The 14375-nt window shown below is 51.4% G+C and overlaps 1 protein-coding gene and 1 pseudogene across 2 annotated transcripts; both read left to right on the forward strand.

The window, feature by feature from the left end:
• The first annotated feature begins 1801 nt into the window (after window positions 1–1801).
• TRIB1 (tribbles pseudokinase 1) lies at window positions 1802–11148 on the forward strand. Its single transcript, XM_081117413.1, has 3 exons — window positions 1802–3075; window positions 5054–5346; window positions 7714–11148. The coding sequence occupies exons 1-3, from the start codon at window positions 2716–2718 to the stop codon at window positions 8177–8179; spliced, it is 1119 nt and encodes a 372-aa protein (XP_080973539.1). The 5' UTR covers window positions 1802–2715; the 3' UTR covers window positions 8180–11148.
• A 339-nt stretch (window positions 11149–11487) lies between these two features.
• LOC308546963 (claudin domain-containing protein 1 pseudogene) lies at window positions 11488–13726 on the forward strand (annotated as a pseudogene). The gene is made up of 2 exons: window positions 11488–11503; window positions 13010–13726. The product of its transcript is annotated as a claudin domain-containing protein 1 pseudogene (transcript).
• Window positions 13727–14375: the final 649 nt, after the last annotated feature.

Raw genomic sequence — 14375 nt, forward strand, 5'->3', positions numbered from 1 at the left:
GGAAAAGGGTGGATTCAAGGGAAAATGACTCTCAGGGATTCTGGCCCGGGGTCTGCGGTGGTGATGCCTCTTGCAGAGAGGCAGTGAAGGAGGTGCGCACCTTGGGGGAGGGTGCTGATGAACCATGCTGAGTTTGCAGCTGTGAAGCTGGCAGCTCTGTGATCCTAAATACTGGCACAAAATAAACTTGAAAGACCGAAAATCTCAGGGGGGCTCTCTCCTGGTCATAGCACCATGCGCAACCCCTCAGCATGGCATTGGAGCTTTTTACATTTTCCCAGAGGACTTTTGCAGGCTCAGCTCCCTGCTCCCCTTGCAGCCACCCTGGCCTCTGAGGCAGCCCTTCCCTTCCCCATATCCCTACCTGGCCTAGCCACCCACCATTCATACCCCGCCCCTGAGCAACAATCTCTCCATCCCACACATCTCCCAGGTCAAATGCTTTCTAGACGGAGTCCTTCCTAACTTCTCTTTTCTCCCTACAAATCATAATCTCTCCTTTGAGTCCCCACGAGTGCTTATGAGCTTGAGCACGTCACCACTTACTAGTGATTTGACCACAGCAAGTAACACAGTCTTCGCAGGCTTCTTCCTCTGTGAAATGGGGCAAAAAAAAAAAAAAAAAGATAAGTAAATAACCCCACAGTGTGGTTGTAACACCCAAGTGAAGTAATATGTGTGAAGTGCTAAGAACAGTGCCTGACACATTAGGGACCTCAGTTAATGTTAGATATTAGCATTATTTTATTTTTCATCTCTGAACCCCAGCTTCTAGATCTTAGTAGATGCTTAATTAGTGTTTATTGAATGAATGGAGACGTAATATGGAAAGGATTTATCCTTGGGTTTGGACCTGGTTTTAGAAAATTGTTCAGCAGAAGCACAGGGACTCTGATACTAAGTTGTCTCCGTTGGGTGTCCAAGGACTCCAAGCTGACCCGGTTCTCTCTCGAAAGAAAAGAACAGATTTTAAGCTTTTTTCCACGGAGCTTTGTGCAGGGTCTGGCACACATTGCGACCACGCGGCACGAAAGCCCCGGGTGGGCAGCGTCTCTGTGGCCCGAATGCCTGGCTCGCCCTGCCCGCCCCCCGCGGGGCAGGCTGGCGCCGGGCCGACCCGCTCCGAGGCGGGGGAGGCAGGAATCCGGAGGCGGCCACGTGGGCCTCTTCCGTCCGCTCCCCACATCCTTTGTTTCCCACCGGCCGCGGCTCAGGAAGCTCTTTCTGCGAGTCACCGCGAAGGGGCGGCCGGGGAGCCTGGAGCAGCTATTTCCGTTCAATCCGGGCGGCGGCGGGCGCGGGAGGCCCTGGAGGCGGAGGCAGCGCACCAGCCCAGTGTTTGCTTTTATTTCATGCAACAGAAGGTTCTATTTGTGGAAGCGAACAGACGCTGGGGACTAGAGCTGGGAGGGGGCAGGAAAAGGGAAAAAGCCACATCCACTACCGCGCACAGGTCATCCCCGGAACTGCCGCGTGGGGGTGAGTGACTGGCTCTGGAATTCATCACCTTCCCCGTCCTCCCTCCCTCCGCCGCACCCCGGCCTCGGCGGCGCCCGCGGCTCCAGCCCGAGGTTCCTAGGCGCGGGGCGGTGGCGGGGATCCCCGCAGCGAAAGGCTTAACGGCCGGGCCGGGGGAGCGCCGGGCGTGCGGAGCCGCGCCGCGCGCGCCCGGAGCCCATTGTGCTAGGTGTGAATGGGTGGCGCGCGCCAATCAGCAGTCCCTTCGTCCCCCGCGGCCCCGCCCCCCGCCCACTTCCCCGGGAGCCTGACGTCACGGGAACTTTCCCCCCGCCCCCTCCTCGGGCATCCGCGGCAGAGCTTGGGGCCTGCGGGAGGGCGCGCGCCGCCTCCTGCCCAGCCCAGCCCCGGGGGCGTGTGCGCGCGCCCCAGCCGGCCGGGGACGCACCACCTGCGCCCGAGCGCGCGCTGCCCAGAGCATCCCCAGCGCTCCGGCCACCCCGAGCGCCCCCGCGGACCCAGCTCCACCTCTGCTCCCCTCCGCCTCCCCCTCCGCTCTGGTGATTGCTCGCTGGCGGCAAGGCCCGAGTCGTCGCAGCCACCTCATTGCACAACCCGGCTTCCCAACTGTTTACACAGCCCGGCCAGTGAGTGTGTGTATATACAGCGTGAGTCACCGGGAGGCGGAGGAGGTGGAGGAAAGGAGAAGGAGGAGTGCGCCGGCCGGGATCGGAACGGTGCACACACTCAGTGACTCTCTCCGAGCGCGGCTCGTTGCGTACACGCGCTGGGAGCTCCGGGGCGCGCCGGATCCCGAGCGCCGCGGAAAAGTTGCTCGGGCTTTCACTCCGGACTTCTTGCTTTGGGAAGTGCATTTGACCTGCCTTCTGCCGAGCCAGCGGAATCCTGTCCTCGCGGCTCGGGACCTCGGGAACGCCGGCCTCTGAGACTGTAGGCGGCCTCGACAACAATAGCGGCGGCCGACCCCAGCGAGGCGCCCCGAGCCGGTGCCTGCAAGGATCCGGGCACCCGAGCCGGCCCCCGCCCCCGCGACGCGCGGCCGGCGTGGTCCCCGTGTGCAACCGCAGCACCCGGGAGCGGCTCCTGCTTTGCCCCCCGTGGGGGCCGAGCCTAGCTCCGTCTGAAACTCCGTCTCGTGGGCTGGAATAAGTCGCTGCGCCGGCGCCGAGCCCGCAGCGACCTTCCCTCGCGGATCCCGGGACCTACAAAGCCGGGACCGTCCCGTCCTGGGACGGGATGCGGGTCGGTCCCGTGCGCTCTGCGATGAGCGGCGCCTCGCAGCCCCGCGGCCCGACCTTGCTGCTCCCGGCGGCCCGGGGCGCCCCGGCCAAGCGCCTACTGGACTCGGACGACGCCGCGGCCGTGGCGGCCAAATGCCCGCGCCTCTCGGAGTGCTCCAGCCCGCAGGACTACCTCAGCCCCCCTGGCTCTCCCTGCAGTCCGCAGCCTCCTCCCGCCGCGCCGGGCTCTGCGGGCGGCGCTGGGAGCGCGCCGGGGCCCAGCCGCGTCGCCGACTACCTGCTGCTGCCGCTGGCCGAGCGCGAGCATGTGTCTCGGGCGCTGTGCATCCACACGGGCCGCGAGCTGCGCTGCAAGGTAGGAGCCCCGGGGGTTGGCGGGTGAGGGTTGGGGGGGGGGGGGACGGCTCGGTGCTTGGGGTCTCGCCTGCCGGCGCCAGTGGGTGTCGAAGGTGCCACCAACGCTTGGAGTTTGTGGCATGGCGGAAAAGTGACTTGAGCCGGGTGAGGCAGCGCTTGACCAGGCTCACCCTTTTGGGGATTGAGGGGTTTCCGATATAATGGGGGCTCGGTGGTCAGGAGGAAGTGCAGGGCTCAGTTGCTTTGTCTCTATAGCGTTTCCTTAGCGCCCCGTGCAGCGCGTGGCGTTCCATATAAGTTATGGAATTGAAATGGATTCCGGGGCCGTGCCATTCCCCTTCTCTCATTCTCGCTCCCCCGCCCCTTGTCCTGGAAGGACGCCCTGCAGGGGGTGCCTCTGCGGAGCCGGGAGCAGCCGGCTGCTCCTCGCCCGGGTTTCAAGGTACCCGGGCTCCGCGGTCGGTGTCCGGCTCGGGTCCTGGGGATTCCAGCTTGAACCCGCGCTGGGGCGAGAGCTCCGTTGTCCCCAGGGGGCAGGCGGAGGGCCTTTCTGCCGGGGCGGGGAAACTTGCCCGGGGTAGAAATATTGGAAAGCTCGCCCGGTCTAGGAATGCTCCCTTCCATTCATGTCTTTATTTTCCGGCCAGCGATTTTTTTTTTCTCCCCTGAACATAAGCGATTCCATCCAGGAGGAGATACCCCTAGACGCCGGGTCCTCCGTGCGCTCCTCCAGCGCCCGTAGGCGCAGACCATTCCCACAGTCCCCCCTTTGTGAACGTCAGCCCCCGTCTCAGACATCCTGAGAACCCCTGGGCTTCTCCTTTCCCCCGAAGGATGGGGTCACCCTGCTGCAGGCGCTCTTGGGTTTTCCGCAGCTCACCTGACCCACCCCTCCCGTCCTCCTGGGCTTGCTGCTGCCACCTACCGTCCAACCGGAGTGAAATTTCACGGTCAAGCCCAGTTAAAGAGGGGGGGAAATCTTTTCTTCTCGTGGCTGGGGGGCTAAGAGCTGCTTTGGGAAGAGTATGTGTGTGCGGTGGGGTGGGGTGGGGTGGGGCAGAGCGGGAGGAGGGGGCAGCAGAGCGGTTTTAATAGCTGATGCCAGAGCAGCCAGGCCTCAGAGGTGGGGTGAGTCTGGCCATTGTGCAACCTCTTCCAGTTCCTCTGAGCAGATAGATAATAGCTGAATCCAGATGGTGACAACTCGTGTGTCACCGTTTCCAGTTGAGTCCTAGGATATGAGTAACTGAGCCAAACAAAAGGCTCTTAAAGAGACCAGCCAGCTTTTTGGCAGAGATACTACTCATTTCCTGGGTGCAGGTGGAGGTGGGAGTTGGGGCGAGGGGAGATAAACAAACAAAAAAAACTATGGAGAGGATCCCATATCCCGCCTGTGAGAATTTTTACTCAGCTGCTTCTGCCTGAGCCAGACTGTAGGCAGGTTGCTTAAGGCTGCATTGTCACAGTCTTCCCTCTCCAAGTCATCTGTTCCTTCTGACTAATGATAGCTCTGCCAGTTCTCTAGTCAGTGCTGTCTCTGTGCTGAGAACTTTGGGTCTACAGGAGGCTGTGCATTCCCAGGGCCTGGTTTTCAGCTCCTGGACATCCCAGGGGGAACTTGGTGCAGCACTGCCTACCAACAAGGAAGGGCCACAGAAGATGGGGACTTGGAGGCTCAGCTCTCTGGAGCTGGTGGCTTCATGGAAAGTGGGAACATATATAGAAGACAGTTCTTTCAAACCTTCTGTATGGTAACCTGGTGGATATTTGCTAGACCAGAGCCCTGGATGTTGCTAGTTTGGGATGTTCGGGGTAGCCGGGGTTGCCTAAGGTGGGGTAGCAGAGATAAGGGGAGGTAAATGAATGTGCCCTACTGTCAACCAAAGCCTATAGATTGAGAACTGCAGCCCAGCTTGGGATTTTGGAGGTGGCCTCTGCTTTTCTTGCCTCCTAAGTGGGTCACCTTCTCTCTGCAGGTGTTTCCCATTAAACACTACCAGGACAAAATCAGGCCTTACATCCAGCTGCCATCACACAGAAACATCACCGGCATCGTGGAAGTGATCCTTGGGGAAACCAAGGCCTATGTGTTCTTTGAGAAGGACTTTGGGGACATGCACTCCTACGTGCGAAGCCGGAAGAGGCTGCGGGAAGAAGAGGCTTCCCGGCTCTTCAAGCAGATTGTCTCTGCCGTTGCCCACTGTCACCAGTCGGCCATCGTGCTGGGGGACCTGAAGCTTAGGAAATTCGTCTTCTCCACGGAGGAGAGGTGAGCAGCCTCCACAGCCCCTCCTGCGGCCTTCTGGAACCAAAACGAAGGTGCAGGTTGAGTTGTTCCGTGCAGTGTGTTGGTTCAAAATCACACCAATGGCTCTGTTGTCCCAGTTAGTTTTTAGAGGTCCTCTCCTGTGGAGCCATGGCCAGATTGCCTTATTCTGAACTCTTGTGGATGAGGCTTGGGGACACCTTGGTGCTTTTGTGGGATGTCATGTGATGACAGGAAGCCCTCCCCACTTCCAGCCCAAGATCAGGTTTATTCTCCATTGTTGTCAGAAAGGTCAGTTCTTCTGGGGTGCAAATGTCAGCCTGCCCTTCACAGCCTCAACTCCTAGAGGATGTTTTCAATTCCTTGTTTTCACCGAGTGGGGTTCTTTTGTACCTAGAAGGTGTTGCAGATCTAGCTAGACTGTTGTATTTGCAGAATTCTGCCTGCTTCCACACCACATTCCTGTTCTGTCTCAGGCTGGGCCCCCACTATTTTCCTCACATTCTCCGGTGACTTTTTGGACATCTTCTTTGGCTGTGTCTTCAGTAAATAGCCACACTGAATAATAAATGGCAGTTGGCTGGAATAGGTTGCTAAATATAGATCGCGGCTTACCTCAGGAAGGACAAGATGCGCTTGAGAAAAATATAATGCGACCTTAAGATTCAGAATTGAGGTTTCAGACTGGAGAATTCAGGACGCCACAGGAGATAAAGCTTACCTGATTTCAAGAGGTGGGCCCATCCCCCGTGGAAAGATTAAGAGCAATATTGTAGGACTGTGGAGGGGGCTGTGTGTTATTTAGTTGTAGCTATTCGTGCAAGGCTGACCCCCCACCTGTGCTTTTTCACCCTTAACTCCAAACCCTATGAAAAAGTACCGGGTTGAGTTACCAGAAAGCATGGCTTTGTATCTGACCTTGCAATAATTATTGGAACATACCGATTAGCAAAGAGAAGCAAAGTGTTTGCAATGGAGAAGTTTCCAATTCCTGGCACAGTCTCCTCTGATATGGTGATGTATTTTCTGAAACATGCCTTCCACACCTCCTTACTAGCTTTTGAAATCTGCATCGCACAGGCGAATGTCATGTGCATGAAGTTTGGCAACCCGAGGGTTAAGCAATGGCAGGCTGACGCTAGCGTGTAACCAGCACAGGTGCAGGGTTTTAGTGCAAAAGCAGCCAATCAGGGGCAGACAGTGCGGGTTGAGTCATATTTTCCGTTTACAGAACCAATGGGCATTTTACATAACGCCGGGAGGTCAGGCTGAGGACATACCGAAGTTAGCACACGCATACTACACTCCAGGGAACAGGAAGGCAGGAAGATTAAAAAAAATCCAACCAGACCTTTGAGAGGAAAAGGAATTGACCCATTAGCCAGTACCAAATGTTTGTGTTTAACTTCACAACAAGTGACTTACTGCAACAGGGCTGTTTCTGAGAAGCAGAGAGTGGCACAGGCTGCCGCCAGATAGCAGAGGTTCCCACGTGGATCTGAGAGAGCTGGGTGGCTGGATCTACATAAGGAGGGCCCTGCAGCTTCATAAAGGAGGCTTGGACTAAAGATTTTTAGACTTTAGTTGTTATCTGGACAGATAAGCCCCCGTGTAGAGAACATATGCTCAGGTGTTGCTGTACCATGTATGTAGGTGTTTTGGGGGCCCCTGCATCCTTCAGATTCACCAGCTGCTTTTGCTTGTCCATATAACCTCTCTGTCCAGGCGAAGGGTTCTTTGCAGTTAAACACCTCAATAAACGTAATGGACTTTCCTTCCACATTTCCCATCACAGTGATCAGGCCCAGGTGGTCAGAGTTCCCTCTGTGTGTATATATCAAAGTAAGTAGGAGTGTTGACAACCTGTGCGTAATAATAGTGACTTTGGTCTCCATGTTCTGTATTGCAAAGCGTGGGCCCGATAGCCCTGGCTGTCAGTGATAAAGACAAGATTGGCTTGTAGGATGCTCAGGCCCTCCCTGAAGAACAGAATATGCTGCTCTTCGGTAGCTTTTGTAGAAAGCTATCATGTCAGCATTCCCTGGAGACTAGCTCCCACTTCTGCAACACGCACTTTGTAAGTTGTGTAAGCCCCATGAGGAGATTTCTTCTTAGCCCCAGCGTAAAGAACAGTATTTGGGGCTTTGCATCATATGCTCCATCCTCGGCGCTCTCTCCATACTTTGGAAACGTCGATTGCAGTTTGTATTGGTCTGTGAAATCCCGAGTCCTGGTGATTGCAGGGCACTGCTTACTGGATGAAGGGGTAAATGGCACCCCTTGGGCCTTGGCAGACAGTGCTGTTGTGGGGAAGGCTTTGTTGTTCATAGCAGCTGATCTGGAAGTAATGGCTTGTTCTCTCTCCTGCAGAACCCAGCTCAGACTGGAGAGTCTGGAAGATACGCACATAATCAAGGGGGAAGACGATGCCCTGTCAGACAAGCACGGCTGCCCGGCCTACGTGAGCCCTGAGATTCTGAACACCACGGGGACCTACTCTGGGAAGGCGGCGGATGTTTGGAGCCTTGGGGTGATGCTGTACACCCTTTTGGTGGGACGATACCCCTTCCATGACTCAGACCCCAGTGCCCTTTTCTCGAAAATCCGCCGTGGACAGTTCTGCATTCCTGACCACATTTCCCCCAAAGCCAGGTGCCTCATTCGCAGCCTCCTGAGGCGGGAGCCTTCTGAGAGACTCACCGCCCCGGAGATCTTACTCCATCCCTGGTTTGAGTCCGTCTTGGAACCTGGGTACGTCGACTCAGAAACGGGAACTTCAGACCAGATTGTCCCAGAGTACCAGGAGGACAGTGACGTTAGTTCCTTCTTCTGCTAATCCCAGAAACCTCAGAAACCTCATAATTCTCACACATGGCATTTCCATTTCCAAAGATGGACAGGCCTTTCGACGTGGTGCCAACCAGACACGTGATGGCATAAAGACTGTAGCTGCTGAACTGGATGCGGCGCCCCTCGGACTGGCTGTGACCGTGACTTTACTGGTGTGAGCAGCGTGCACTCTGATGGGCTGCCCTGCAAGCTGTCTCCCTTCTTGACGAGCCCTCGCCACCTATCCCAGTGTCAGATCGGGGGTCCGCCTCTTTTATAGGTGGCACAGAGTGTGGATATCCTACAGCACGTGCTCAAGTGTCGTGAACCTCCAAAGGGAGAGGAAGTGGATCGCACAGTGACATTGGGGGCAATAACCTGTTTTAACAGGGTGACAAATCATTTGGGCCAATACACCTGCCATCTTTGAACTTGTCTTTGGTAGCTAGACTCTCGCTATACCAGCTCCTCTGAGTGGAGAGTTCTTTTTTTTTATGGTTTGGTTTAACACTCACCCTTTCTTCACACACGTTTAGCAATGACTGCTCCGTGTCGGGGGCAGACAGTTTCAGGAGCATAGGAGCCTCCTGCACCATGAACCCAGACTCTCTCCTCTATTTCCCGCCAAGACCTCATTTGCACTAATGCCTTCTCTCTGACCTTGAAACGTCTCTCCCCCTTCACTCTAAAAGCACCTACCAGCTGATGGTGGAGAAGTGTCACAAACAATTTGAACTCCTGGCTATTTCAGAACTCTGAGCTCAGACAGAGACTGCAGATTTTTAAAAATAATTTGAGCACTTGGAAACTGGTAGCTTTTTGGGTTCCTCTCAAATATGTTAGCATTTATCTTTTACTTTTTCCCCAAGACCATCTCAGGGTGGAGTGTTTTGTCTAAGAGGAGAAAGATATGGAGTCTCTCCACTCCCCTCTCCCAAGAGCAAATGTTAAACTTTAGAGAAAGTGAATTTTGGATGGTTCTCAGACCAAGTTCCAGAATTATACTTTAATCCCCACCTCCATGGATATGGTCTGCCCTTGGCATTGTGTGTGCGTCTGCAGTTTTGCATGATGGGTTGTTAATATTTCAAATGTGGTGTGGTTTGTGAATACATCTGTGTACTCAGCATCTGGAGGAAATAGCAAACCCCAAATCTTAAAAGTCGGAAGAACTTTGAAAGTCATCTGGTCCAACTTCTTTTCTCTTTCTGCCACCTCCCAACGCAGAAATCCACCCCCCTTGAGCTTGTCTTACACCTGGGAATCCGGTCTCTGTTTGAATGCTTCCAGAGACTGGAACTCACTCCCTACAGAAGATAGAGCTTAACGGAGAAACTGCAACTTGCATTAAAAAACAAATACAGATGAAATACCAGTCAATGTCTTGGACAGGACAGAAATTAGGTGGTTAAACGGGTAAACCAAACATACTGTATTTTGAGAAATGGCACAAAAACAGGCAGTCATCTTCAAGGGCTATGCCTAGGCAAACTACTAACATGAATTGTTAAGAATGCCGTGTATACCTCATGTACTGTGTACTTTGTACATATATTTTACCTTTTATACATATGTTCGATATTTTTTGTTGTTTTGGCTCTGAGGCTTGTTCTGTTGTCTGTGTATGTCTGAATAACCTGCGTGTCTAAAACCACGTGAAATGTGAATGATTATTGGCAATATTACCTTGACAGAATCATGGGACTCGGAGAAGAGGGAGGACAGAGGCCTCTGTCGCACTAACGCTCTCGTGGTTGCTCGACTGTTGTATCTGTGATACATTACCCGGCTAAGGACTCTGGCCGGGCTGGCCGGGGCTTCTGCCGGGGAAGCTAGAAACACTAGACCCTTCCTGTACATGTGTATATATGTGAACAGTGAGATGGCCATTTTTGACTTGTAGAGAAATTTTAATAAATCTGGTTTCGTAAATAGGCGCTGTGAATTTCTTTTGAGTCCAGCCTGCCTTTGCCTTGTACAAATCATGCCGGGGGATGCGAAGGTCTGGCCTCAGGGCTCGGAATCTCACGGGGGAATGGGAAGTAAACAGATGATGATTATTATATATGATGATTATACGTGACTTTTGACAGAGCCCATTCACTTTTTTCATTGAAAGTGGGCACATTCATTTTGATGGGTGAAGCCTGTTTGGTGGAATCAGGTTGGCGAGGGCTGTGGGTTGAATTTAGAGTCGAGAAGCATTCGAAGAAGAACAAACATAAATAAGCCTTGAGCTGTAAGAATCCCCCTGGCTTTTGGTCTTTTTTAAGGTCAGGGACCCTTGAGAGTTTGATGAAAGCTATGGACACTTCTCAGAAAAATATATGTGTATATATGTGTATCCAACAGAATTTTGCTGTAATTTCAGATGTCCGCATATATGCCTGGAGGCACCCCAAAGCTTTCTGTTGAGAGAACCATCTTCCCCCCACTTGTGAGACTAAAGTAAATGGCTAATTGAGGCATTTCCTTTTTTTCCCTGTAAGTGTAAAAATGGAAGTAAAAAACTAAAGACATTTAAATCACAAAGGTAAAGAAAGGATTTGGATTTCATTAGGTTTATAGCTTCACTATTACATCTGAATCTATTCTAAATCAAGTAAATAAGCATCCAGAATGATTAAGAAAAACTTTATGTTGTAAGGTAGCAAATATACAGAAAAAATGCACATGTAAGTGTATAGCTCTGAATTTTCACGAACTGAACACACTGGCGTAACAGGCAGTCAGATTAAGAAGACAAAAGAGCCCTGGCCTGTGTGGCTCAGCGGTTAGAGCACCGGCCTTTGGACTGAAGGGTCGAGGGTTCTGTTCCCTGCAAACATACCTCGGCCACAGGTTCATGCAGGGCGGGGGGCTGGGGCATGCGAGGAAAGCAACCAGCCGATGTCTCTCTCTTCTCCCCCCTTCTCCCCCTCCCTCCCTTCCACTCTCTCTAAAAATCAATGGGAAAAATATCCTTGGGTGATGATTAAAAAAAAAAAAAAAAGAAATAAAACCGTGCCAGGACCCCAGGAGCCCCTTCTGGTGCTTTTAGTCGCTGCCTGGCACCCCTCCCAAGGATTACCACCATGGGACAGAATTTTCTCTCGTAAGTTTTAACTGTAAAAATTAGAGTAAGGGCTAAGTCATCAACTTGAGGCTTAAATGAAGAGGCCCACAGAAGTTCCCAATGACACAAGTCCTCTTTTCCAAGACTCAGGGTGAGCTCACCCGGGAAAGCAGACCTATGACACCCAAGTAAGTGTAACTCAGGCCTCATGACTCAGGAACCTCAGGAAAGAAGTGGAAAAGGCACATCAGATGTGGGAAATGGCCGAATGCCTGGGTAAGCTCAGAACCCAGGACACTGGGGTTGGTCTAGGGCAGGGGTGGGGAACCTTTTTTCTGCCAAGGGCCATTTGGGTATTTATAACATCATTTGTGGGCCATACAAAATTATCAACTTAAAAATTAGCTGTGAAAAAAGCTCCTAGATTTATTGACTTCTGAGTCCCGCCTGTGGTTGCCTTGGCAGGGCCAGCCCAAATGATGTCTCACCCTGGTCTAGGGCAACGATTTTCCCCCTTTTCCATCTCACGGCACACATGAACTAATTATTAAAATTATTAAAATAGTGACACACTAAAAAAATAGATTTTTGCCGATCTGACAAAAAATAGGTATAATTTTGATTAATTAAGACCAGATGACTATTTTGTTGGCTGTTGTCATTTTTTTATTTGGCAATCTAAGGGAAAAGAGGTCAGTGCCCCTGACTTAATAGTCAGGTATTGCATGTTTTAAAAATTCTTGTGGCACACCAGTGTGCAGTGGGTTGATAATTCCTGGTCTAGGGCCATCCCCTGAATAGGGCCCTTAAGCCCCAAAGTGCCTGGGGCAGGCCTCAGTCTCAGAACATTCATTACAAGGTCCCCCTGCTCCAGGGAACCCAGATGAGGTTCAGAATAACTCCTTGGGCATACAGCCCACTAATATGTCTAATACTTTGGACTTCACCTAGCTTTTTAATCTAAGGATTTCAAAACACTTTTCAAGCAATTAAGGTTACAACACCTGTTTGTACTGTTGTTACATGCACCTAATGGAGAGAAATATGGGTCAGGATAGGCTGGAATGACATATGATGCCACAAATCCATAAATTTAATCTCTCTGAAGATTGGAACAAATCTGGGGCAGTCACAATCACTTACATTTAGATTTGGAATGAAAATGTTGAGCACTGGCTAAAAAGCTGGTCCCTTCTATTTTCCTTTTGTCCTCCATCATTAGAGTAAACCACACAAGTAATATCTCAACCTCTTATTCATGTTGTGCTTTCTAGAAGTTTCCCTCCCCCTTTGCCCCACCCTCACAATGGTAGAGTGAAACAGGCAAGTCAAAGATTATTTGCTCCATTTTACAGATGAGAAAATGGAAGCTCAAGTGTTTTTCAGTAGCCACTCAGGACTAAGGAGCTCAGAACTGGGACATGAACTTGGCTCTTTGGACTCCTTGCCCAATTCTGCTTCCATCTCTGCACAGCACCACATCGAATCTTCTGGCAGGACTGAGGATTGGGGAGCGGAGCAGGATGGGCGAGCAGTCTGGACGCCAGGATGGATAACTGTTTTGCTACAGCATTTAATTTTTTTCCAAATTTATTGATTTTAGAGAGAGGAACGAAGGGAGGAAGGGAGAGAGGGAGAGAGAAATGTCACTTTGTTTTCCTACCTACCTCTGCAGTCATTGGTTGATTCTTGCATGTTTTCTGACTGAGGATTGAAGCCACACACCAGGAGTATCAGGACGACACTCCAACCAGTCGAGCTGTAGGCCAGGGCTTGCTGCAGAATTTGTAATTGCTTGTGTGCTTAGCCCCACCTCCACCATCCACATGGCAGCCTCAGGTAGCACAGGCTTCTGGTCTGAACATGAAGTCCAGTTCAAGAAAATTCCAGTGACTTGAACAGAAAGCATCTGGAATGACTTTGCTGGTGATGAGGCAGAGGGACAGGTTTATAATGGTGCCCTTTTCACCGTAACGCACACTGGGATTGTGGAGACGGTCTATCACTAAACCCCAGACAGGTACTGGAACAAGCAAGAAAGGGCAGGATCACTTGATGTGGTCACAAGATGCACGAGCTTCACTCTAAATGAGACGCTCAAGGAGAAGTTTGTTGATCCTGGAAACCCCGATAGTGGGATTGATCTGCTCTGGACCTGTCTGTGGCATTTACCTTTCGTTAGTCCAGGTGTGATGCGCTTCAGGCTTCGATTGGGCCTTGTCCTTGTACGTGCCAAAGCTTGGATCCCACCATTGCCACAGGCGTTCTCTGTCTCCTTGCAGGTCCGTGCACACTGGGCTCAGTGAGTTGTTCTGTTGCTGGGATTGAACTACACCCGAAATTAGGGCTGCCTGAGGACGTGGCTGGTCAATCTGGCTGCTCCTTCTGTCTGGCCTGCATCTCAGCTCCCTTCAGTTCATGCCTCCTGCCTTCTTCATCTGGGCAGCTCCTACCAACGGGAAAGAGCCTGCCCCAACGAAGGCACAGCGTGTGGCATGAGTGGGAAGCTGGCTGCTTTACAATGGCCCTTTTTATTATTTTGTAAGAGTAATGTTTTCTCCTATTTCTCCCCACCCCAAGTTGTGCTTAATTTTTTTTATGGATATATCATTTTATCTTGAAAATCCATTTTATTGACTCACACAGTTGTTTTTTTAATACAGCTAACATTTATATACATTACTCTGACTGATTCCATATTTCAAACAAACTAATCCAGGGTCAGAGTCCAGACATAAAGAAATGGGTAGATACTTGGCACAAACTTGTGAAAGATAACTGATAGTGGAAAGTGGACCCAGAGCAAGTGCTGCTGATGTTGGTAGGCTTTTCAGTAAAGTGATTGCATTCACTCAACTGGAAATTTAATTTTCACTGGGAGACCTCATCATTGTCAAAACTTACCTTCACTTTGCTGTTGTAGATAGCCAATCAGCCAGAGCCAGAGTCATTAAGTGCTATTTTCAAAGACTTAAACTACATAACATAGGGCAATTATCTAAGATCTTTTTTCCTAAATACTGGCATATCGCTTCACTGAGATGAAATATAGCAGCTGCTTATTTACATTGTGTCTGTCCACAAGAAAAAGTGAAAAATACAGTATTTTCTTGAAATTTTAACTTTGTAATGACAGGAATTCCAATTC

Source organism: Miniopterus schreibersii (assembly GCF_964146895.1).
Source record: "Miniopterus schreibersii genome assembly, chromosome: 17".
NCBI classification, from domain to species: Eukaryota; Metazoa; Chordata; class Mammalia; order Chiroptera; family Miniopteridae; genus Miniopterus; species Miniopterus schreibersii.

Coding starts and splice junctions, on each gene's coding strand:
- TRIB1 (XM_081117413.1), top strand. CDS start 2,716: ATGCGGGTCGGTCCCGTGCGCTCTGCGATGAGCGGCGCCTCGCAGCCC. Junction 3,076..5,053: donor GCCGCGAGCTGCGCTGCAAG/GTAGGAGCCCCG, acceptor TTCTCTCTGCAG/GTGTTTCCCATTAAACACTA. Junction 5,347..7,713: donor GTCTTCTCCACGGAGGAGAG/GTGAGCAGCCTC, acceptor TCTCTCCTGCAG/AACCCAGCTCAGACTGGAGA.